Below are 23,732 nucleotides of genomic sequence, written 5' to 3'. Positions count from 1 at the left end.
TGCCAGGTTGTTACCTGGTCATACGCAGAAAACGGGCCTTTGTATGAAGGACGATATGTATGCGTGTTGAGGCATTTAGACTTTGTTCTGAATTCGAAGCTTTGTATCTAAGCAAATACTCAGTTGTGCTTTACGTGACCAAAACATCTTTGAATTACAAAGCTTTATTAAAATTAACTTGAATTCATTGCATTTGCTTATACAGCCTAGGAGAACAATTTTTAGAAGTACCTCTGAGTACCTCTAAAGCTGTACCATTTCTTGAAAGCTCCATATCTATGTTACATATATGTATATCCCGACACACAAAGGTATGCATACTCTGTTTTCTGTAGTCTCCAAAATCTGGGCTCGCTAGTTACAGGTGACTAGTGGGCACAATCTGTATTGCATTTTGAAATCGTTTGCTTCAGGCAGAAGCAGGTTGTTCCCTTTTGTGAAAGCTGAAGTGAAGAAACCCTGGGGAAATGCCAGTGCTGTGGTCTCACTGTTCTTGCCTGTGTCAACTTCTCCATTTTTTTCGGTTATTTGAAGAATACTTCATTTAAGAAAAATGAGAAGTATGCTGGAAATCAATTTTGGCAGTCTACAAAGGGTGTTCTGGCTGTGGCAGCTGAGGCAGTGGTTCCTGAATCTCTTGCATGAGTAACGCGGGTGGTGGGGGCAGTTGTTCCTCTGTTTCTGAGTGAAATTCCTGGTCTTTGCTGGGATCTGAACTGTGCTCCTCCGTTGGTTCCCTGAGCCAGTCAGGCGGCGGCGGCAGATCTGGGGATTCGGGTAAAGCCGCTGGGTGAGGACAGGAGTCGCGGGCACAGCTTGCCGCTTCTGAGGCGGGAGCTGGAGAGGCGTCTGTGTTGGAAACCGAAATACTGGCTCCAGAGCAGTCTGCTACTGGTGGAGGCGACTGGCTGTTTTCAATACTGGTAGTGCAGTTGGATGGTTTCTCTGATGCCATGGGATCATTCTGTAAGTTTGTGTCTTGTTTCAGTTTCCAAGGCAACATAAATAAAACCGATGAACGTTTGGTAGCCTGGTCAGAGTCCATAAAGACGTCTGGTGTGTCTCCATCTGCAAATGGAGAACGACCTGCCCAATTTGAATCAACTAGAACTGGCCTCTTGCAGCATTTCCACAGAACAATTATAATAATAGCCATTATCATACTAACCAAAATGATGCCAATTATCAGTGCTGCTATCCAGCTGCCATCGCTAGGTTCTGCGTATGCTTCGGGGAGCTGAGGTGGTATCGTAACAATCAGTGCTCGTCCAGATTTGTGTAAACTGGGTCCAGTTGCTGGCAACTGATATAGAGGAGCTTTGTCTTCTATCAGACTCCTGATACTGGTGTATGCATTTCTTTTATTCATGGAAATGTTTTGAGATATTGCTGTAGAAAGTGATTTCCAGATCTGTCCATAGAAGAGAAACAGTATTACTTGGTTGCTGGCCATTTTCCTGCAGCCTCTTTAAATACGTCCTCTCCTATAGCAGGGATGAAATAGAACATATTAACTTGAAAACTGCGTTCGTTGTATAGTTACACTTTACTGACACCAGACAATTTTATGTTAATACTATAGTAGTGAAAATAATATTAGACTCTATGCTTAAAATTTTGTGTCTATTCCCATTTGCATAATCAGCAGGTTTGTCGCTGACTTTACAAACAACAGGCAGATTTTCAACATTATCGATCATTCTAATTAAGTGACTTTGAAGAGAACGTCTTGGTTGTTATTACCTTTTTTCACCTTATCAGAAAAAGGCATCAGCAGAGAAGTCCTAAGAGTGTTTCAAAATAACATTTATCAATCATGTAAATGGCTGTGGACCTGGAACAAAATATGAAACACTCGCAGCAGTATTGACAAACAGGATTGTCATGAGTAAAGAACATTGTCTTGTTTTGCTGGGCATAAGCCAAGACCTAAGTAAAAGGCTCTTTACAGTTCTCTTCAACTTTTATTTCCTGTTCTTGCCTCTCTTGAGCAGTTAAGGGTAGAGCGTAATCATTTTTTAAAAGTTTCCAAATACTGATGCTGTAACGGAACGGCATTCTAATGTTAAGCTGTTTTTATAAATTCCTGTATGAGGAACACTCTTTGTAATGCAGGAGATTGTGTTAATGTTACGTTGTTGGCATGAAACAGATTTCCCCCACCCTGTACCGTTTAGAGTTCATGTCTCCATATGAAACAAATCGTAAAATACATCCGCTACATAGCGTTTTTATATCTGAAGCTACTTTGATGCAATTTGAGATAGTTTATTAGTTTCTATAATGCTAGTCATGTAAAGTTGTTCCTGGCAAATGAATACGCATAAATCTGTGGGTTTATAAATATGCAAAATTAAATTTCAGATGCAACAGTGTAAACACCTATGAGTAGTAAATTAATGCTTCTTGAGAACATTACAATCTAAATTCTGTAAGGTTTATAACAGGGAAAAATACAATTTAATACACAGATACAATTTAATTTTCTTCTGCTCCCCTCTTTTCCAAATATAGTCAAATAATGCTTACATGTAGAGTTCATGATAGTTCATAGTAACAACACCAAACAACATGTGTTTGAAACCCTAATACTTGTAAGATACAGGCATTCAACAAGAGCTTTGAATGCACCCTGAAGTCAGGACATGCACAGTGCTGTACACAGTGCGGTTCCATTTCAAACCAAATAATACAAATATTAAGCCTTTCCATCTCGAAGTTGATTCTTACCTGCACATTGATCTTCTATCAAGCAAACATCGTCTTACTTTTTTTGTTGGAAGCCTTAGGAAGATGGACCATGTGCTGAAAGTCAAGCAGCTTAAAATGGCTCGTTTCACGTTGAAGTCGGGCTCTGCGGCTGAAGAGGAAGTTTACCAACGCTTGCTGCAGGAAGTGTCAAGAGTAGGGAGATTACGAAGAGCCTTATCTCAGAGTTTGCATGCTTCACGAGCAAACTTTTCGGCTCTGTAGTTTTTATAAAACTCAAAATATTTCAATGTTTGTGGCTTTTGTCGGGTATGTACCTATTATGTAGAAATTCATTAATACTTGTTCGCCTGTCTCTTGTTGAAAATAGTTACAGTTACTTCTGTGTGAGTCAAAAATCCTACAAGTTTGGATTGGATTTGAATCTTACTGATTTAATTTCAGGGGATGGGTTTGGTGTGCTGTCATGATTATTAGTGGAAAAGCAACCTTAGGTTCATTACCATGAGTCATAGAAAGCGATCTGATCACAGGATGCTGGCTTGCTTACCCATCTTCATTAGTTGCATTAAAAGGCAGATAACTACAGATTTCACCTTGCTCCTGGCCCTACTCTCCATGTTACTTTTGTGTCTGGACAACTTTGGTACCTGCTGCCATCATTGATGGGGGGCTGTGCTTTCTGAGCAGCTGTTTTCCCATGCTCTGTCCGTACCATTTAGTGTAACCCACACTGCTTTCTTCTGTCTCCTTGAGCATTTTTGCCTAGAAAGGCTGCCTGGCAAAAAGAAACCCGCACAAATACGTCCTCGTGACATTTCGCAAGCGTGTTCTGCCAGTGCCAGATCCTTCTGCAGCTTCTTCATCTCCTCCTGCTTTTCCTGTTGCGCCTCCCTTCTGATTGCACGAGTTCTCTTTTTCAGATTCTCCCTACTCCTGCAGCAAACACAAATCCTGATCCCGTACTCACATCATAACTCATAGTTTCTTGTCCAATTCCTTCATCTCATCCCCATTCTCTTCAAGCCTCAGTCACCACCCATCTATTGCCACAGTTCCCACCTCATTTCTTTTTTCTTCCTGTTTTTCCTTCCACTGATATGATTGTGGTTTTTTTTTCCTTTTTTGCCTGCTTTTTTCATGACACTGCTGGTTTACCCCTTTAATCTGCTGCCTGCTAAAAACTTCCTGTGTTCCTGTATGCAGGCTGGCTAACTCTCTTACAGATTCATCTCCCGTTTTAGTTCTGTTACCTTCCTAGCTGCGAGCAGTTTTACACCGGGTTAGATTCCAACGTTTGCTATCTCAGATTCTTTTTTTAGTACTTGCACAGCCTCTGCTGTTGCCTCATGTGCTCATGGTCATTTTGGGGAAGGAGAAGGTAACTGCAATGCAGCATCCCCCAACCCTGCCCTTTAGTTCTCTTTCTGTCACCAATGTGAGATGTTCTCGGTTTGTCTCCTCTGAGTACTGGGTTGTCACCGCCGACATGTCACCTTACGCTTCTGGCCTTTCTCCCCGTGTTTTAGGAATGCCTGACATAATCCCCTGTCGTCCCATTCTAATTGTGTGTTGTGTTGTGCCTCGTCCCTTTGAGCTCTAAGGTCTGAATATGTGGTTTATGGCAGATTCATTGGATTTTGCCCTGTAGTTGTGGGTTTTGGTTGTTTTGTTGTTGGTTTTTTTTCCTATCTCCGATGAACTTGCTTTCTTGTGACTCCCAGTTCTGGGCCAAGCCTGCAAACTCCTTCCAACTTTATCTTCCTTACTACACAAACCACCTTTGACACAGGCAGTTGCATTTTTTCGCGATCTTGCAGTCTCTTGGCTTGCATGATACTGTCATCTTGCTTCACTGCTGCTTCTTCACCTGCCCTTTCAGATAAGTTTGTGGGTGATGTACTGGAAGGTGAACTGGGGATTCAGTCTTACGTCCTGATTCTCTCAAGCTCATACAACCATCTCTTGTGTCAAAAATGTTTATTACAGATGCACAGGATGTTTAGAGCTTGGTCGTTATGCAGTTTTAGCACTGGTAACCATGGTGCAACAGATCTTCTTTAACCCAAGAAGTAGCCTGTGAATAGATTCTCATGTTTCCTTAAAATAACAAAGCTCTGCTGTAGTGAGACCAGGCACAGACATCTCCCCAGAAATATGGGAAAATCAGGTCTCTATGAGAATAAAGAAACTAAAAGTTGTGGTTTTGAACCAATTTTTGGCATGTTCTAATTGGTTGTATTAGGACAAAGTGGCGCATATTTCTGTGATGCAAGAAATCACAGCTAGTTGTCAGAGAAGACCTTTACTGACCTTCAGCAAATGTTATAGGAATATAATATTCCAAAATGCCTTGTTTAATATTTTTTGTAATATTTTGACTGAGAGAAATAGTATCACATATGTCAAGTTATTTAAACACTGATGTTGCTAGTTTATTGGAGATAACAAATTGAAACAGTTCTCATATTCTAACATATAATACAAACTTTATATATTCATAGACAAAGTCGAAACACAATAAATATGATTCAAATCTCAATCTGGTTTAAAAGCAATTAAGCTGGTTTAAGAAGTTCTCGATGGAAAAACCTGAAAGGGTATTTTGAGAGGGACTAGTTCCTGATTCAGTAATTGCATCAACGTTGTGACTGAATTACGGTTTTCTTTAAAAGGCAACTTGGTTATACCTGCGTAGCACCTTATGGTATGGTATTACTTATTAGACTGACAGTCCTTTCCTTTTTTTTTCCCCATGATGATCATTGAGAATGGGCAGACTTCTGTTCTTTTGTTTTATCCTGTTCAGCTCCTATCACCACGATTTCTGGTCAAAGGAGTAAAACCAGTCTTGACACTATTTACAGAAAGCTATTTAACACAATCTTAGTCCCTTCCACGAGTTGCTACAGCATTCCCACTGTCACAAAAGGAAAAACTCTTACGATCTGAATTTAGCTTTCCTGTGTTAAAATTCATGTTGTTTCTTGAAAGGTAAGTTTTTGCCTTGTATTAATGATGTAAAAAAGGCAAAAGATGAGTTTTTACCTGAATATGAATTAAATCTCAACTACAAAATTGGTTACAATGGGTTTGTGTGACTTTGATGCTTCTTTGTTTTCCTGTTCGTTATCTGTTTCCTTAGTGAGTTTCTCAGGAGTTTCATCTTCCATTTTCCTTTGGATCGCAGCATCTCTCCCTGATATTAATTCTTGCATTATCAAGTCAGTTCCAGATGTCTCCTTAGGCATCCTCTGCCATGTTCCTGCTGCAGTTGGCCATAAACTGTTAGCCGCCAGAATATCACCATTGCTCCTGGGCCAACGTTTTTGTTTTCTTTGCTTAGTTTTTTTGAGATATGACATTCTGTTTGCTATTATGACTGTCGACAGACATAAGAAGGTGCAGATAAGCACAAGTACTGCTATTATAATGAAGCAAATCAGTATTAGAGACTTATTGTCTTCACACGTTTCTTTTGTCATTGTGCTCTTGGGTTTGCTGGTATTCCTAGGTCCTCCAGTGGCAGAAACAGCACTTCTGGCAGGGGAAGATGTTGAATTTTGGGCTGTTGTTGAAGATAAGGATTGCAGGGTACTTGTCTGCATTTCAAAAGTAGTCGTTTTGCTGTTGAAAGTGATGCTTAGAGGAGAATTTGTATTGGCTTCTGTTATGTTCTGGCTTCCACTTTGGTTTTGGCTGATAAGATTCCAGGTTTCATTTATGACCCTAGGATAATCGGTATGGTTTGCACTTGTTTGCAAACATAAAGAAGAGATTATCACCACAGGGAAGGCGAAGTATGGTTTACTGTGTCTCTTTGTCTTCATCTTCCTATTTAGTCACCTGCGAAATTACAAATCATGGCATTAGTTTAGCAAATGCTAGTTCTTAGAGGTTTGAATCGGACTTCTCGGGGAATAGTAGGCAGCAGCTTTTTGATGGAAAAAAAAATGTGACTTGACCTCATTTTTAGTGGATGTAGGAGGAAGAGTTCAAGTACTTGGAATTCTGAAAGAATAGGTTGTCTCGAACTTCTGACAGTTTGAGGTTTATAGAAAATTTCCTACTAACTACCCAGTGATGCAGAGGCAGACTCTGGTAGTTCCTCCTCTTTAAAGCTGGCCATATTACAACTTTAGGTTCACCACTTCTGCTTTTACACAGTGAAAGGAGAAACCCATGTAAAGTTTACAGATTACTGCTTCTTACTTGCCTGTATTCCCCTGAATGTGGGAAATGTAACCATGCTTGTAAAGACTGTCAAGTGAAAAACTTTAATCTAAAATGTTTCTGTAAGTGACAGCAATAGCTTATTTTAATTGTTTATGTTTCTTAGCACAGCTGTCTGGAGTATTTCATAAATGCCTAGGAGAATTTTTGTTCACTAATTTTTCTGCTTTATTGTATAAAAGGCTATTTATCACAAATGTACTTCTCAAATTTTTCTCACAAACATGCTGCAGATTGTGGCATTTTCTTTAAAATGCTTGAGATAACTATGCAAATGATATTGCCATTAGCATGTTCTGTTTCACATTTGTGTAGTATTCAGATTTGTACCTGTTGAATTTGTCTGGAAGGCAGGAAACTGATCTTTAGGTCAGTCTGATACTAAGAACCTCAAAATAATAGTGACAAGTCGGACGAGCAGTGAACCACTTGACTGCTGTTGCTTCATCCAGTTTGCGTGTGTGAGACACATTCAGATTTTAAGGCTTATTAACCAAGCCAATGTCTCTCACCTGTCTCTATTACAGAACAAAATGTTTCCGTTGAATGTTACAGACTACATTTGGTTCAAGTATAAATACTATACAGAATAGCCAAAATAACAGTGCTATTTTTATAAATACATTTGGTTTTGAAGCTATTACTTTAAAGGTAACAAAGCATATCTGTATCTTTGTCAGGTTACGTAATATTCCAACAATGTTTACTTTTATCATAGTCAAAAGTTAGCATGCCTACCAAAGAAGTTAATATATTCACTCCCAAAAAGCAGAGGGGTGAACTTGCCTATCTTGCAAAATCCAAACGGCAGCCCTTCATATTGTTGAAGTCCTCCAGGAAAATGAAGGAAGTGATATGCCTGGTGTGTAAGCAGGGAACAAACTCTGGGTGTCTCTCCTTAAATGACAAAGGAGCAGCAAAAGATATATGTATCTTTTACTTTGCAGTTCACCCATAACATAAAATTAGACTCCATTCTGAGATGAATCCTTATTGTTAAGTTTGAACTAGAAACCACGTTAGCAATCAACTACGGCTCAGGTAGAATTTTTATCTTTATATGGTAAAGACTGCCTGGAGGATGCCTTGTAGCAAACTTTAAAAAGGAAAAAAAACAAAACCAGCAAAGCCTTTTTTTTTTGGAAACAAAACAACATTTCACATAAAGTTTCTGCATGTCACGCAGAACTGCAACACGTTTGCCGGTACAGATATATTCCAACATTTAATGTTACTGTCTGAGACTTGCAACTCTCTGCCTGCCTGCTCCCTCCAAGAATACAATAAGTCCAGTGTTAATTGTAGCATTCTAGACCAGATGTGCTTTTCTTAAAAATAAACAAACTCATGTTGTTAAGGGCTTCGCTTAAAATCATGAGAGCAAAGGAACTGATCATTAAAGAGCTGGTTTTATCTTTTTCGTTCAACCCTTTGTGCCTAGGTATTGATAGGGTCTTCTATCAGTACACAATAAGATCTGCAATAGATAGGAACAACAGAGCTAAGTAGCGACTGTCACTGTTAATTCTTTGGAGTCTGATTATGAATAACCTTTAACATTACTAGAAATACAGTTATATCAGCTTTCTTAATTCAGTTGGAGATAATATTTTTACAGATTACTATTTTTTAATTACTTGAACTTCTTTAAAATTACTTTTGCATATAACTTTCTACAAAATCTAAGAAACTTTGAAGTGGAACTTAGAATAGGAGAAGGAAAATGTGTACTTACCTTGACAAGATGCAGTCAAAAGAAAATTGGTGTTTCAGATACTTAGTCCTTTAACAATAAAATTTCTTTGTGCATATATTTGCTCTTAGGTTGCAAACGACCATTAACATAAAGCACGTAGATTTAGACTATGCTGGTATTTTTTAAGCAAATCTGTAACTGAAATTATACGTCGTTTACTCTAAGTGGAGAACTAAAACCACAGAGATGACACACTTCCTTTTTGTAACAACTATACCATGACACGTTAGAGGGGGAAAAACACCGACTTGCCCAAATTAGCTCTCAGAACAACAGGAAGTAACAGGGGGGGAAGTATCTTCGGTGGAGAAATATTCTACGTTCATGAAATTTATCTTCTCAGTTATCCTACACTCAGGTGGTCTACCTCAAATGGTATCAAGAGCAGTGTCCCAATACACTCAAAACTACATACGTGCTGACAGTATTTATTAGCTCTTTCCATAGCCTGTTGGTTTGCCTTGAAAGAGTTGAGTTAATGTTGGCTTGAAACAGAGATAGGTATTTAAAAGTACTTTAGATGTTCATGACCTACTGTTGAGTTTGATTTTTAATTAATCTAGTAGAATTTTGTCTGCTATGCTATCTCTGGAGACTTGGTTTCGGCAGATGTGCTGCCCAGTCTCATAAAATTCAGAGAATGATTAAACGAGGAAAAAAGGTTCTTTATATTTATATCTTATCTGAGTGTTTTTCTGGAAAGAGTTATTTTCTAGACAAATCCTCTGTGCTACTCAGAGGGCTGACCATTCTTAGAAACGGTCCACCAAGCGTTAGAGTGTGCTGGAGTATATAGCAAATGAAATGAGTTTGAGACCTTTTGGAAAAGTTGGTATGTGGAGGCTTAATTAGTCTTAGTTATGACTTCTGAAATAAATGTGTATTTCCAAGTATAAAAGTAGATATAATGTGAATCTTTAGAGATGTTGAAAAGTTAGTTTGAGGGACTTACACTTGACTTCTATTTTTAAAGAAACTCTGAGCTCTCTTCATGTCATCCAGTTCTGATCCAATTGATGCGCTGTTGCTCTCCAGCATGGATTGTATTGTTCTGTTTTGTGAATAAACCTCCTGTCTGTCTGGAGGCTGCGGTAGGTTGCGCGGCACTTCAAAATGAAGTTGAGTTAAAATCCCAAGTCAGGCTTCATCATACTGGGCACTAAGCTTGTTCGGAGTGTGAGCCATGACAGAAGAGTAACAGATGCCTTTAGGCTGTAGCTGCCAGTCCGGTGTCATTGCTTTGGACTGACGGTATTCTTAGAACTATGTGAAAGATCAGTCTGGTTTAGCGTAGTAGTAGTATGTGTAATACACCACTCAAATGTTTGTAACGTGGATCTAAAAAGCAAACCCAACAATGTCTGTCTTGTTTTCTTACAGATTCAAGACTGGTCAGATCAACGGAGATTTATTGATATACCATGTACTGCTAACTCTGAAGCCATACTATGCAAAGCCATATGAAATTGTAGTGGACCTCACGCATGCTGGCCCCAGTAATCGCTTTAAAACAGACTTTCTTTCTAAATGGTTTGTAGTTTTTCCAGGCTTTGCTTATGAAAATGTCTCAGCAGTTTTTATTTATAACTGTAACTCTTGGGTCAGAGAATACACCAAATACCATGAAAGGCTCTTGACAGGTTTGAAAGGAAGCAAAAGGCTTATTTTCATAGACTCTCCAGGGAAACTGGCAGAGCACATCGAACACGACCAGCAGAAACTCCCAGCAGCTACCTTGGCTTTGGAGGAGGACTTGAAAGTGTTTCACAATGCTCTCAAACTGGCTCATAAAGACACCAAAGTTTCTATTAAAGTAAGTCCTTTCAATGCTGTTCCTAGTGAATTGTTATATTTTCATAAGGTTTTGAATACAGTTTTGCTGCCTCTTAATTCTCCTAGCCTGTCTTGAGGAGAAATCACAACTTATTAGTATGCCTCTTTAGGAAGTATAAAATGTCATGCATTTATCTTTATAAAATCAGAAGTGTCAGACTCTTCTCTCTTTGTATTGTTAACAGTAGGTGCTGAACCATTTTTTTTATTCTCTTTCTAAGGTTGGGTCAACAGCTGTGCAGGTGACGTCAGCAGAACGAACAAGAGTCCTGGGACAAACAGTGTTTTTAAATGATATATACTATGCCTCCGAAATTGAGGAAATATGTCTTGTTGATGAGAACCAGTTTACCTTAACCATTGCCAACCAAGGCACACCACTCACCTTCATGCATCAGGAGTGTGAAGCCATCGTTAGGTCCATCATTCATATACGGACACGGTGGGAGCTGTCACAACCAGACTCCATCCCACAGCATACTAAAATTCGTCCTAAGGATGTCCCTGGAACACTACTGAACATAGCGCTGCTCAACCTGGGAAGCTCAGACCCCAGTTTGCGGTACAGATCTTTTAAATTCATATCAACTTTGGTCAAAAATGTGAATTCTTTCCAAGGTTTTCTTAGTGTTAGCAAATCTCTTTTGAACAAAACAATTTTTCTTTCTCCACAACTCAATAAAATGTAGTTTTTAATATAAAGAAAGATTGGGTTTTCTATAGGTGAAGAAAGGCATACATGCTGTCAGGGTAACTGAAGGCATATAGGAAGCTTAATTTCTCTTTATAAGGAGAAATATATGCAATATATGTTTATTAGGCACATTTGATTTTCATGGTGTTGAACTTCTTGTTTAATGGCCTGGGAGCTGTACCTCTTAGAGCAGGCTCTCGGATCTTGGCAGAAGGCACTGCCTCGGACCGGGTTCTGGCGCAGCGGCAGCCCCTGGGGCCCTGGGCGGTCTCTCTCCCAGCAGCTCAGGTGCACCTGGAAATATTTAGAATTTTCTGGAACTGAAAGTCGCTCTGAGAAGTCCAGTACAAAGTCCCTCAAGCATACTTTTTAAGTGGAGAAGTAATTTCTTTCATTTCTCCAAGGCGAATGTTGTTGTCTCTGAATGTTAACTGGTGCAGGGAAAAAGTTCAGGGTTTAAATGTAATCTCTTATATAGCACTATTGATTTGATTTTTAAAATGTCAGTAGTACTACTGTGATGCCTTGGTGTAATGCGTATATTTTAAAATATACAAGAAAACTATTACAAGTCACGTTGCTTGCTTTGTTACAGGTCTGCTGCCTATAATCTTCTGTGTGCCTTAACCTGTACCTTTAATTTAAAGATTGAGGGCCAGTTACTGGAAACTTCAGGTCTGTGTATTCCTGCCAACAACACGCTATTTATTGTATCTATTAGTAAGACTCTTGCAGCTAATGAACCACACCTTACCTTAGAGTTCTTGGAAGAGTGTATTTCTGGATTTAGCAAATCTAGTAAGTAACACTAGTATTCCTTAATGCTAACCGTGAATTTGAAAAGATTTAAGTTGGTAGCTGTCTAGCTTAGTCAATTAAGCTTCCTCATGTTACTAAGTCACCGTATGTTTAAATTGCAAATGCTTCTTAGAGCCGTTTTAGCTGTTCTCAAGATTATCCATTTATATCTGTTTCTTTATAATCAAGTTGTGTAATACTCTGAAGCCAGGCGGTTTCACAAACTGGAATGGCATCTGTTGGAGCAAAAACATTACTTTTCACATTTGAATGTGCCCTTTCCTTTCTCATGAAGTAGATTTTAAAAATAAAAAAGGCAACTGCCTTTTAAACTTTGAAATTAATGGTAAAACAAGTTTTACTAGACATCTCATTTGTTTAGAGGATTAAGTTCATTCAGAGAGATCACAACACAAATTATTTGTTTCATATCACTGTTGATAGTTTTATACAGCGAGTACTTTGGATAGATCTCTGTCAGGCTGTTATTAATTCACCAGAAATAGAGAATATTGCAGAACAAAAATCAAAATTTGACGTCCATGGTAGTGAAAGTTTGACCTCTAGAATATACATACACAGAAGAGTTACAGGCTTCTTTAGTCATATCAAAATTAATCTTTTCAGATTGATTATATCTCTTGATTGTAAATCTGGTTCTATTGCACTACTTTTGTCATCCTTTTTATCCAGGCATAATACAGCTCTGACTTTACTGTTGAAAGCTGTTTAGAATACATTTTCAAGATTAAAAAGAAATTACCTTAAGTAGTCCCGCCTAATACTGAATGTACACATCTTTGTCATATCTCTTAATAAGATATTAAAATGTCAACGTCTCCTTGCCAGATTCCTACAGACATTTCTTGAATGTCATTATCAGAGTATGTTTCTTTTTGAAACCTGTCTGTTTGCCCAGTATTATTTGCTCAGCTCTGATACTAATTATTTTAGACGATAAAGCTGAAAGGAAAAGTGCTCACAAATAATTATTTACTTATAAATAGAGATTATATAATGCTGATTCTTTGTTACAAAGTGAATTTTTATTTCAGGTATTGAACTGAAACATCTTTGTCTGGAGTATATGACTCCCTGGCTGTCCAATCTGGTCCGATTCTGTAAACACAATGATGATGCTAAGCGCCAGCGAGTCACTGCTATTCTTGATAAGCTTATAACAATGACAATAAATGAAAAACAGATGTATCCTTCCATTCAAGCTAAGATATGGGGAAGTCTTGGACAGGTACAAATTCTGCATAATTTATTGCAATTTGTTTATAAGCAGATTATAGCGTTTTTAACCACTTTAATGCAGAAAGATAAAATGGATCTTGACATGACCTGAATATATTAGCTGCATGAAGAGTAGTATGCAAGTTCTTCTGAAGTTTCCATTCTATAAAATACTTCATAAAATCATTAATGAATGTGTTGCTGGCCCCCACTGAGAATTGAAAATTGAAAGTCTTTGGTATTAGTAGTAATTATTTCAATTAGTAGTAATTATTTCATTTCAAACCCCTGAATGTACGGGTGCTGAATGGAAAGGACAAGGTACTAGCGTTCAGAGGTGTATTAGGCACGTGGCATTGAAAGAACTCTTTTTTTTTTTTTTTCGTTTGCACTTTTGAAACAGACACATTTTGATTACAATTAATAGAATATCAGTCCTCTTGTTGATCATTAGCTTAACACTTAGCCAAATTCTGTCATCATCTTCCCTGCAAAGTAAAGAAAATGAAAAAAATAAAGCTGACGTCATCTATGCCATTCATGAAGGAGGTGTCTAGACAAGCGAGCCCAGCTTTACTGGCTGTGACCAGGCTTGCTCACAAGCTTTCTGTCAACTTCCTCATTGTTACACTATTTTTATTTTTTTAACTGTCATCCAAACTGATGCAGCCCAGCATCACAAAGCTGCTCTTGGAGAATGCGGGAGAACTGTCAAATGGATGTATGAGTGCATTTTCTTCCTTGCTCCAAGTGGCCAAAACCAAACACAAACAAAAAAAAACCCAATGTATTTTGAAAGCTTAAATCACATTGAGAGCAATTTGAGTCCAGTATGAAAGTGTTAACAGGTAAATATGGACAACACAAAATTAAAAGATTAAGTATTCCACAGTAGCCAGTGGAAACTTTAGTGTTGACTTAGTTGACCCAGAATTTCAACCAATTTTCATAATATAATGAGAGCTGAATTTGAACCAATATAGAAATAGCATTAATCTTAGCCTGCGTGTTACTTTGAGAGTTCTCTGTGCACTTGGACAGATTTTATTCTTACCTGCATACATTAAATGCGGGTTTTGGGGTTTTTTTTGTACATGAGAAGAAACTTGTTTTACTTGTAGCTGTATTCACGCATGGCTAGTGCTCTAAGCAAAATCTTTGACAGGCGAGATCTTGCTTATTTTCTTGGAAGTATGTTTTTTGCCCCACTTCAAATCCAGTTTCTTCTTACTAGGTTCAGCATTTTATGAATAGTTATACTTTAAAACGGAAAAATAAAAATAATACAAACTAAATTATAATTTCTCCCCATTCTGAAGCACTTTGATCTGGAATAAAACCTGATGGAATTAATCTTTATACTTCTAATATTTACATTAGACTTTTTTCCAAAAGAACAACAAATCATGAAAACTGATGCTTCAATTTACTGTAGTTATGCATTTTCAACTAAAAAAAAAAAAGAATGATTGCTTATTTAAAAGGTGCGTTGCAGTGGAAAAATAAAGTTAATCTGACTGATAAAAAAGAATTTTTTTTCTCTAACAGATAACAGATCTCCTTGATGTAGTGCTGGACAGTTTCATCAAAACTAGTGCCACAGGGGGCTTAGGATCCATAAAAGCTGAGGTTATGGCAGACACAGCTGTAGCGCTTGCTTCTGGAAATGTGAAATTGGTTTCAAGCAAAGTGAGTTCCCTCTTTGCCTTAATTTCCTTTTATATAATAATTTCAACTTGTATAATAATGTGACACTGAGATGCTTTCTGATAACTCGGTACAGGCAATAATGCAAAAAACATGATAAAATAGGTTCCAAGCAATAGAATAATTCCAATGCTAAATTGTAATGTTTTTTTGCTGAAATTTTGAGCTGTGCTCTTTGTTTGAGTGAAACAAAATGGTTGCTCTCTTTTCAGGTGATTGGAAGGATGTGTAAAATAATCGACAAGACTTGTCTGTCTCCAACTCCTACACTGGAACAGCACCTGATGTGGGATGATATTGCTATTCTAGCACGCTACATGCTGATGCTCTCCTTTAACAATTCTCTAGATGTGGCAGCACATCTCCCCTACCTCTTTCATGTGGTTACTTTATTGGTGGCTACTGGTCCCCTTTCTCTCAGAGCTTCCACTCATGGTCTCGTCATCAACATCATTCATTCTCTTTGCACTTGTTCACAGCTTCACTTTAGTGGTAAGGTTTTTTTTCAGATTTTCAATTAAGCTGATTGCTCCTTAGTTTGTTTAAGAAATATTTGAGTTGTCTTTCTTCAAACTGTTCTGAGAGTTTGAAAATACTGTGTTGTAATTCAGCTTGCATACAAATGGGAATGAGAATATGATCTACAACAAATGAGCATGGAATTAAGAAATCACTATCTGGTTTAGAGCAGGAGCATAATGTAAATTGTTTGTATAACAGGTTTTAGAAAAAGAGAAGAAAGTACCAGTAAGTTCCTGTAATGCAGAGAAAGGAGAAAGTACGTCTGTGCTAAAACTGGCTGATGTGCATCTTTTGAACGGTTGCATAATGTGGTAACAAAAATATCAATTACATAAGGGAATTGTGAAACTATACTGTTAAAACAGGTATTTTGCATACTGCTGTATTTTAGCAGTCCTAAAATAATTGGTATTAGCAAATATGTAGCTGTCACTTGTTACCACAGAAGTACAGTATAAAACCAGGCTAGATTTTATGCAGAAAAAAATTAAAAGTTTATATAATCTTGTCCTTTTTTTTAAGTATCTGAAAGCTCGTTTTATATCTATCTATATCGACAGAGCGAATGTGTGAATACACACACAGATACATATATATGTATAAAGAAAAGCTTTGCTTCGACGCACAGAGAGAAAGGCAAGCCTTCCTGTTTAAACAATGAATTTAAAGTACACTGAAATGAAATGAAAGTTCAGAATTGTAAAAATATTCAGTGCTAGTAGCAGGGCTGTCATTTTCTTCTGATTTAAGTGGCTTTCTTCATTTTAGTGCCAGAGCCAAAAGCAGAATTTGATTGCAGTTTGAACTTACAGTGCTGTTGGTATTTCAAAGCAGGAACTCTGCAGGTTTCCATTTTCTGAACCCATGTGAGGAAAAGTCTCACAGAACGACATCTTTAAACAAATTACTTTCTACCTGTTTTTAGAATACATCTTCCTGGTGACTGGTTTCAACAGTCTGTGCAACAGACCACAGTTCTTGTGGCATACTCTGGGAGAAGTAGCAAAGAAAACAGTACTGCAATGTGCAAAGTGACATATAGGATGATTATCTCCTTTTGTATTCATGGGAGGGTGAGCCTAAGAGTGTTGAAAAGATGGAGTGGATTTCAGTGGTTTAAATTTAATATGTAAAAATTTTTCAACAGAGGAGACCAAGCAAGTCTTAAGGCTGAGCTTGACTGAGTTCTCTCTGCCCAAATTTTATTTGCTGTTTGGAATCAGCAAAGTGAAATCAGCCGCAGTCATAGCATTCCGATCCAGCTATCGAGACAGGTCGTTTTCACCTGGTTCCTATGAAAGGGAGACTTTCGCACTGACTTCGTTGGAAACTGTTACTGAAGCTTTGCTGGAGATCATGGAGGTATGTGCTTCAAAACAAATTATCCCAAAGGGAAAACGGCACTGCTTACACTTTCTGCAGGCAAGCAGTGTAGTGAGATGTACCTCCCATGATGTGGTAATAAACAGTTAAGCAGCTGACTTCTGAGAACTAAAATAACTGCGCATTCTGAATTTTAAAAATACATTCTCTTAATGTTACATGTATTCAAACAATATAATTTTTTTTAGGCTTGTATGAGGGATATTCCAACGTGCAAGTGGCTGGACCAGTGGACTGAACTAGCTCAAAAGTATGTTATAGATCTCAAAACATAACCCCTGCCTGCCTGTGTAGTATATTGAGAATTCTCAGCTTCTCATTATACAGCCTATTTGTTGTATATTTGTTTAACATAGTGTACTCTGTTTCTTCACAGGTTTGCATTCCAATATAACCCATCCCTGCAGCCAAGAGCACTTGTTGTCTTTGGCTGTATAAGTAAACGTGTGTCTCATGGACAAATAAAACAAATAATCCGAATTCTTAGCAAGGTAATAGACCCATATACCTTAAATCGATTTGGTGGCAGTAAGTTTCATCAGTGCTGCGACTTCTAGAGTAACAATAGTTTTCAGTATTGAGTTTAAAATTTGAGACACTGAGATTGATCCAGAGGTCAGTATTTAAATAAAGGCGAAATTTTCTGTTAAGGCATTTAGCTGCCTGCACATGATTCACAACTTCCTTTTTTTTTAAAGGAAGTTAATAATCTAATGTGTTAGAAGTAGATACAATAAAGAGCAGGGCATTCGTATAAGAAAACTTTGAAACAGACTGCCTAGCTTGGTAACGACGTTCCTTATCTTCTAAAGAAGGTTGTGTTCCATAGCAAGTAAACAGTGGACTAAATGTTTCCTTTAAGCTTTTTATTAGAGTTCTATGGACATAAACTTCACTTGAACACCATCTGAATTGTAAAAGATTCTCTAATTCTTGCACCCTGTCCTCCACCCTTACTTTTTTAATACGCATTGCGCAATTGCTTTCAGCAATACATATATCACTTCTGTGTAAATCTCCATTTGTAAAAGTCCTCAAGAATTGGTTTAAAATGAGTTCAAGCTTTGTAAACTAACTGAGAGCAACAATTATTGTTTAGAGCTTTGATCTTCTTTTTACAAAGCAAAATCTAATTACGGTTGGTTTTTAATTACTCTCTTTTTCCTACAAACAGGGACTTGAGAGCTGTTTAAAAGGCCCTGATAATTACAATAGCCAAGTTCTAATCGAAGCTACAGTTATAGCACTCACCAAGCTGCAGCCTCTTCTTAATAAGGTAGACAACTGGATTTTTAGAGTAAACAGAGAACATATTTTGTAAATGAAAGTTGTAGTTATGGGTATAATCTCAAAAATATGACTAAGTGTTGTGGTATCTGAAGTTCACTCTTCACTGCTGTGACTCATGCTCGAAAGTACTGCATATGGGAAATATGTCACAGATGTTTGTATGTGGGACCTGTGCAAAGGCTTTAAAAACACTTTAGAATGTACTGTTCTGCTTCATCAAACTGGGCCGTAGCAATAAGGTAAACACCGTGCTACAGGCTGTCTTAATTCTTTCCAAAAGATTTTCAGTCTTGGCTTTTGAATGTTTGATTGCTAATTCGTGCTTTTCAGATCACGGCTTGTAATAAATGCCAGCCTCGTCTGATTTGGTATGAAGGTAGCCATCTGTATGTTACTTCCATGTTCGTTATTTGATCAGCATACCAATGGGGATTCTGTTAATGAAGAGCATTACTGTTAGTAAATAAAACTTGTTCCTAGAAAAATCTGCTGCTTAAGAGACTCAGAGTCTATTGAATGCGAATTCTTCATGCGTGCTTTTTTGATTTGGAGAAGAAATTGCCCGGCCAGTTCTGTGTACAGAATTGCAATCCACTTTCCACGTGAGCTCTCAAATTGATAACAAAAGACACGTTTCTATTCAGTCTGGTGTGGGGCAATATGTGTCTGACATTTTTGTGAGCAAGGGAAGGAATATAAGAGAGAAGGAATGGCTTCGGGGCGGTGAAAGGCTTGAAATTCATTTGCTTTCTACTGTTCGCCTGTGAATTGCATTAAGACTGCAGGTTCCTAGGTACATCTGTATTGATGGAATGGATGTGGTTGAGGACAGCATCTGCTGCAGGAAGGACAGTGATGCATCTACAAAACCTCATGTCAGTCTGATTTGGCTTTGACTTACAAAAACTGACTTGAAAGTGAAATCGTGGCTTTTTCTTTTTCCTTCTAGGACTCTCCTATGCACAAGGCCCTCTTTTGGGTAGCTATGGCAGTACTGCAGCTAGATGAAGTGAACTTGTACTCAGCAGGTACAGCACTACTTGAACAGAATCTGCATACCTTGGATAGCCTTCGAGTATTCAATGATAAGGTAAGCTCTTAGCAATCAGCTGTGACTAACCCTTAGTTTATGTAAGCAGTTAGATCTGTTAAAAAAGAAAAAAAATTTCTTTGTATTCATGGACAGTAGTTAAGCAACTAAAACTGAAATCTGCATTAGAAATTGTTTCACTTGCGTAATGTCAACAGTAAAACTAAGATGTAGACATGAAGCTCTTATTATTCTGTTCTAAGCTGGAACAGAAATGTATAGATGTGTTCCAACGAAGACTATGTTTTCTATTGTCACGTAAGCTCTTAAAATTACTGTTTTGTCACTTCTTAAAAAAACCAACAACTTGTGATATGATGAGTAACTTTTGATGAGGTGCTCCTGTATTTTATTTTTGCTGGGTCAGAGCCCAGAAGAGGTGTTCATGGAGATCAGGAGGCCACTCGAATGGCACTGCAAGCAGATGGATCATTTTGTTGGGCTAAATTTCAACTCCAACTTTAACTTCGCACTAGTGGGACACCTCCTGAAAGGTAAGAATAGATATTGCTGTTCATTTTAGATGAACACTCTTAATTCAGAAATAAAAACAACTCCAAAGATAAAGGGGAAAAAATGGGTGGTGGATTTTAAGTGACTTGGATCACAGAATAGATATAGAATTAAACGTTCTTTGACTAAAGGACTTTTCCAGGTTTCCCATAGACATGTTCTTTAATACTTCCTCCAAGAATGCTGTCTTTCTCTGTGTGTTTGCCTGTCCTCAGGCTCACTGTTTCTTTTAGAAGATTGATTTGTGAGATAATAGATATAATATATGCACAGACATTTGAAATGATGTGATTTTGGGGGGGAGGGACAGAAAAAAATTAGTCTTGAGCGTGCAATTTCTGTTAGCATTGTGTTTCCTTACGCTTTACACGAAGTCTCCTGAGAACGTGCTGAAAAATATTTATAAATATTTTCAAAATATTAATGCTTCATAAATATGCATTAAAATTAAAGACAGTATTTGGTTTCTTAACCTCATTTCTTAGGGTACAGGCATCCTTCTCCTACCACTGTAGCAAGAACAGTAAGGATTTTACATACACTACTAGCTCTGGTTAACAAACATAGGAACTGTGACAAGTTTGAGGTGAACACGCAGAGTGTGGCTTACCTAGCAGGTAAAATTAAACAAACAAGCATTCTTTTAAATTTGTGCTAACTGAAAAGGAATGGATTATTGTGGGAATTCTTGTGGGTTTAGGTTGATAAAATTGTACCAATGTAAAGGAAACTTGTAACTGGAGATGGACAAGAGTCTGGGCTAGGCTGGGGTACATCAATTAAAGCTTTCTGTGGACTGAAGGCTTGCCAGCATGGGGCCTACCGTGCAACTTTGAAAATACTTCAGGGAGGCTGAAGGTTTCTTGGTTTAAGTGCGTGCCTTAGAACATTCAAACTTCTGGTGGTCTAGAAATAGAAATTGTGACCACATGAGGGCAGATGTTTAAATCATGTAATTGTTAACTGGATGGGGAATATAATTCTTTTTAAATGACCTACTTTTAATCTGTACATTTCAGTAAGGTGTAATTACATCGTAATGGTCTTCTTTATGCTAAGTAAAAAAAAAAAAATAAATTGATGGAATATTGCTTACAATCTTCACTGTGTTCCTACTGTGGAAAACTTATGTTAGCTTTCTTTGAATTTTTAGCTTTGCTGACAGTATCTGAGGAAGTTCGAAGTCGCTGCAGCCTAAAACATAGGAAGTCTCTCTTGTTGACAGACGTTTCAATGGAAAATGTTCCTATGGATACATATCCCATACATCACAGTGACACTAGCTATAGGTTGGTTGTCTAACTTTTAGATAAGTTATCCAAATTTTGATGTCTGTTTACTTTAGTAGTTATCTAAAGGTAACCTGTGGTATATTGAAAACTGAAACACACATTCATGAAGCTAAGTTAATGTTCTGTTATTGGTTCCAGACCAATATGCTACTTATACTGTGATACTGTGATCAAGAGTCACAGGGAAATTTGGGTATCAAATTCCTATACATTTAATTTTGAGATCCGTAAAGCTATTTCAGAGCTTAACTGCTTTGGAGGTTCTTAAACTCTTTGCTAACCTCTTTCTACAAGACCTAATTTCACCTCATTTTTCATTTACATTTTAGAAGAAAGTTTAGTTTGTTCTTTTAAGAGCTTCAAGGCACTTACTAAGTAATCACTTGGTCCTTGTCATTGAAAAATCTTGACACCTTATAGCCTGTCTATAAGCAGCCACAGAGATAAGCTAAGAAATCAACCTAAAGTGACACGGGGAGCCAGTTTCTCTCAATGGGGAGCCCTTCACTCAGTATCTCTCTTTTTAGCATCCAGTATGTAGTAGCTGATTATTAAATATCTTTCATCTTGCCTCATAGGCTGATTTGCTTGTGTTCTTTTCATTGCTTTATTTTTTATCTCTTGATCATTACCTTCATATCAGATTGTTAGTTATCACTAGCTCAGACATTTTTGCAAGCAAAGTAATTACTATTTCTTAATATGTATTTTTGGGAAATTAACCTCTTAGGAAAGATGGGTTTAATAAAGGATAGTTTGGCTAGTTGAAAAAATTATGCCTAAATGTGCACAGTTTTAAAGATTTTTTTAAAGATTTTCTTAATTTAATTTCTCTGCACTTTCAGGACACTAAAGGAAAATCAACCATGGTCATCACCAAAGGGGTCAGACAGACATCTGGCTGCCAGTTACCCGACAGTGGGACAGATAAGCCCTCGAACACGAAAATCCATGAGTTTGGATATGGGGCAGCCTTCACAAGCGAACACTAAAAAGCTTCTAGGTTATTAAGATAACTAATTTACTAATTTGTCTACAGAATACCTCAGGAAGTGTTACTGGACAAAAACTATTCTTGTATTTATTCTGACTCTAAGTGCTTATTCCTGATTCAGAGGAATATATGCAGTTTCTACAAAATACACATTAGAGAACGCTGTACAGTTAAAGAGAACTCAGTTCTTTTGATCACGAAGGGGGGGAAGCAAGAAGGACACTCAAAATGTGCATGTTGAAGTGGAGAGAAAAGAAAAAAAAGGGGGGGGGGAGGAACAAAGATATTCTACATAAGGAGTCATAGTGCCAATTTTCTGCCACCAGCCCTCTTTCAACAAAACCAAGAAGCTGAATACCTTAGCTTAGCTAGTATATTGATTACTCTTCTCTTATGCTAGAAGAGATGGTCCCAAAACATTTTAAATGTTTTGGAAGCAATCTGATTTTTATTCATGGCTTCTCAGTGCATCATGTTTACAAGCAAAGTCTTAATATCAGAGAAACAAGATGAGTTGCTTTGCATAACTTGTGGTTACCCTTTTACGTTATACGGTATACATGGAAGGAGAGGGGCATTTCTTTCATTACAATCCTATTACTGCTTCCTTTTCAGTAATCACATTTTGGCATGTTTATTCGATGTGACATGTTGACCAGGAAACCATAGCATGCCCACAGCTTACATATTTGAGTAAATTGCATGCTTTCCTCATATGTATTGTGAAGCATTTTGGAAACTGTGATGGAGAGCGGCATGGTGTGATCGTATTTTCTCTACCATCCCTGAAAATGGTGAAAATGTCCCCAGATTCCTATCAATACATTGTAGATAGGAGAGTAGCTTGGCCAGAAAATCAGAAATAGTTAGAATATGGATTTAGGTTTAATGTTTTTAATTGCCTGATAAATTGTTTTTAGGTACAAGGAAAAGTTTTGACCATTTGATATCGGACACAAAGGCTCCTAAAAGGCAAGACATGGAATCTGGAATCACAACGCCTCCCAAAATGAGGAGAGTAGCCGAAAATGATTATGAAATGGGTGAGAAACAGGACTAACATTTTAAGAATAATACTAATTATAAATGCTTTGTATATATATACAAAGGATTATTTCTAAATTCAATGTTTATTTGCCTAGGTTACTACAAGGTAAGGGAGAAATATCTTTCTTAACAGTGGCTTCTGGAGAGTACAGCCTTCCATATCACTGGCAACTGAGGTTTGAATCAGAGTTGCTCAGTTTGCAGATGCAGAATAAGGGGCAGCTATAAAGTACTGCATACAGGAGTGAAATGAAATAAATTTTGGCTTGTTATAAGTCAATAAGTCCTAGCTGCAAATTTCTGCAGGAGATGGAACATGACCTAATGCCTAGAATGCCTCTCTTCATCTTCTCCCACATCTGCTTCCTGTGCCCCCATCCCCAATTGCAATGCAAGACCAGGGTTCTTCTGTTGTATCTGATGTCAGTCTGCTGCCTGACCCTGAATATGGTACTTACCACCCCTGGGCCTGTATTTCACCGAATAGGAAATTGGGGTTATTGTTTGCCATTTGATAATACATCCCATGTAATGGTCTAGCGCTGCTAAGTATTACAGCGTAGCTGTTGCTTTTATACTTTATGAAAAGGCTGGTGAACTCTGAAGTTTGCGTACGACTGAATTTGTTGTGC

At 37.7% G+C, this 23,732-nt stretch overlaps 3 protein-coding genes across 11 annotated transcripts in view; 1 reads left to right on the top strand and 2 right to left on the bottom strand.

The window, feature by feature from the left end:
* The window catches only part of NF1 (neurofibromin 1), a 111,754-nt gene that overhangs the window by 72,636 nt on the left and 15,386 nt on the right, over positions 1-23,732 (top strand). For 5 of the 9 annotated variants that reach the window (XM_087751943.1, XM_087751942.1, XM_087751941.1 and 2 more), the window contains 16 exons: positions 10,079-10,511; positions 10,753-11,093; positions 11,821-12,023; positions 13,079-13,272; positions 14,811-14,951; positions 15,182-15,461; positions 16,639-16,853; positions 17,063-17,124; positions 17,251-17,365; positions 18,049-18,150; positions 19,114-19,254; positions 19,622-19,748; positions 20,253-20,384; positions 20,921-21,056; positions 21,905-22,062; positions 22,974-23,096. In XM_087751943.1, the coding sequence (XP_087608069.1) occupies positions 10,079-10,511; positions 10,753-11,093; positions 11,821-12,023; positions 13,079-13,272; positions 14,811-14,951; positions 15,182-15,461; positions 16,639-16,853; positions 17,063-17,124; positions 17,251-17,365; positions 18,049-18,150; positions 19,114-19,254; positions 19,622-19,748; positions 20,253-20,384; positions 20,921-21,056; positions 21,905-22,062; positions 22,974-23,096 (2,903 nt within the window). The remainder of the gene's footprint in view (positions 1-10,078; positions 10,512-10,752; positions 11,094-11,820; positions 12,024-13,078; positions 13,273-14,810; positions 14,952-15,181; positions 15,462-16,638; positions 16,854-17,062; positions 17,125-17,250; positions 17,366-18,048; positions 18,151-19,113; positions 19,255-19,621; positions 19,749-20,252; positions 20,385-20,920; positions 21,057-21,904; positions 22,063-22,973; positions 23,097-23,732) is intronic. The other 4 variants (XM_087751945.1, XM_087751944.1, XM_087751947.1 and 1 more) reach the window with 4 other exon arrangements.
* On the bottom strand, positions 576-2,852 carry EVI2B (ecotropic viral integration site 2B). The gene is made up of 2 exons (XM_009469616.2): positions 2,731-2,852; positions 576-1,484 (listed from the first exon to the last, which is right to left on the bottom strand). Exon 2 carries the CDS (start codon positions 1,451-1,453, stop codon positions 587-589), a length of 867 nt encoding a protein of 288 aa, XP_009467891.1. The 5' UTR covers positions 1,454-1,484; positions 2,731-2,852; the 3' UTR covers positions 576-586.
* EVI2A (ecotropic viral integration site 2A) lies at positions 5,757-8,834 on the bottom strand. The gene is made up of 2 exons (XM_009469118.2): positions 8,678-8,834; positions 5,757-6,555 (listed from the first exon to the last, which is right to left on the bottom strand). The coding sequence occupies exon 2, from the start codon at positions 6,537-6,539 to the stop codon at positions 5,769-5,771; it is 771 nt and encodes a 256-aa protein (XP_009467393.1). The 5' UTR covers positions 6,540-6,555; positions 8,678-8,834; the 3' UTR covers positions 5,757-5,768.

This window comes from Nipponia nippon, unplaced genomic scaffold (assembly GCF_047370975.1).
Source record: "Nipponia nippon isolate SJK-2023a ecotype South Korea unplaced genomic scaffold, ASM4737097v1 scaffold_15, whole genome shotgun sequence".
Lineage (NCBI taxonomy): Eukaryota > Metazoa > Chordata > Aves > Pelecaniformes > Threskiornithidae > Nipponia > Nipponia nippon.
Note: the sequence above shows the minus strand (reverse complement) of the source record. Positions and strands in the feature narration are given on the sequence as shown.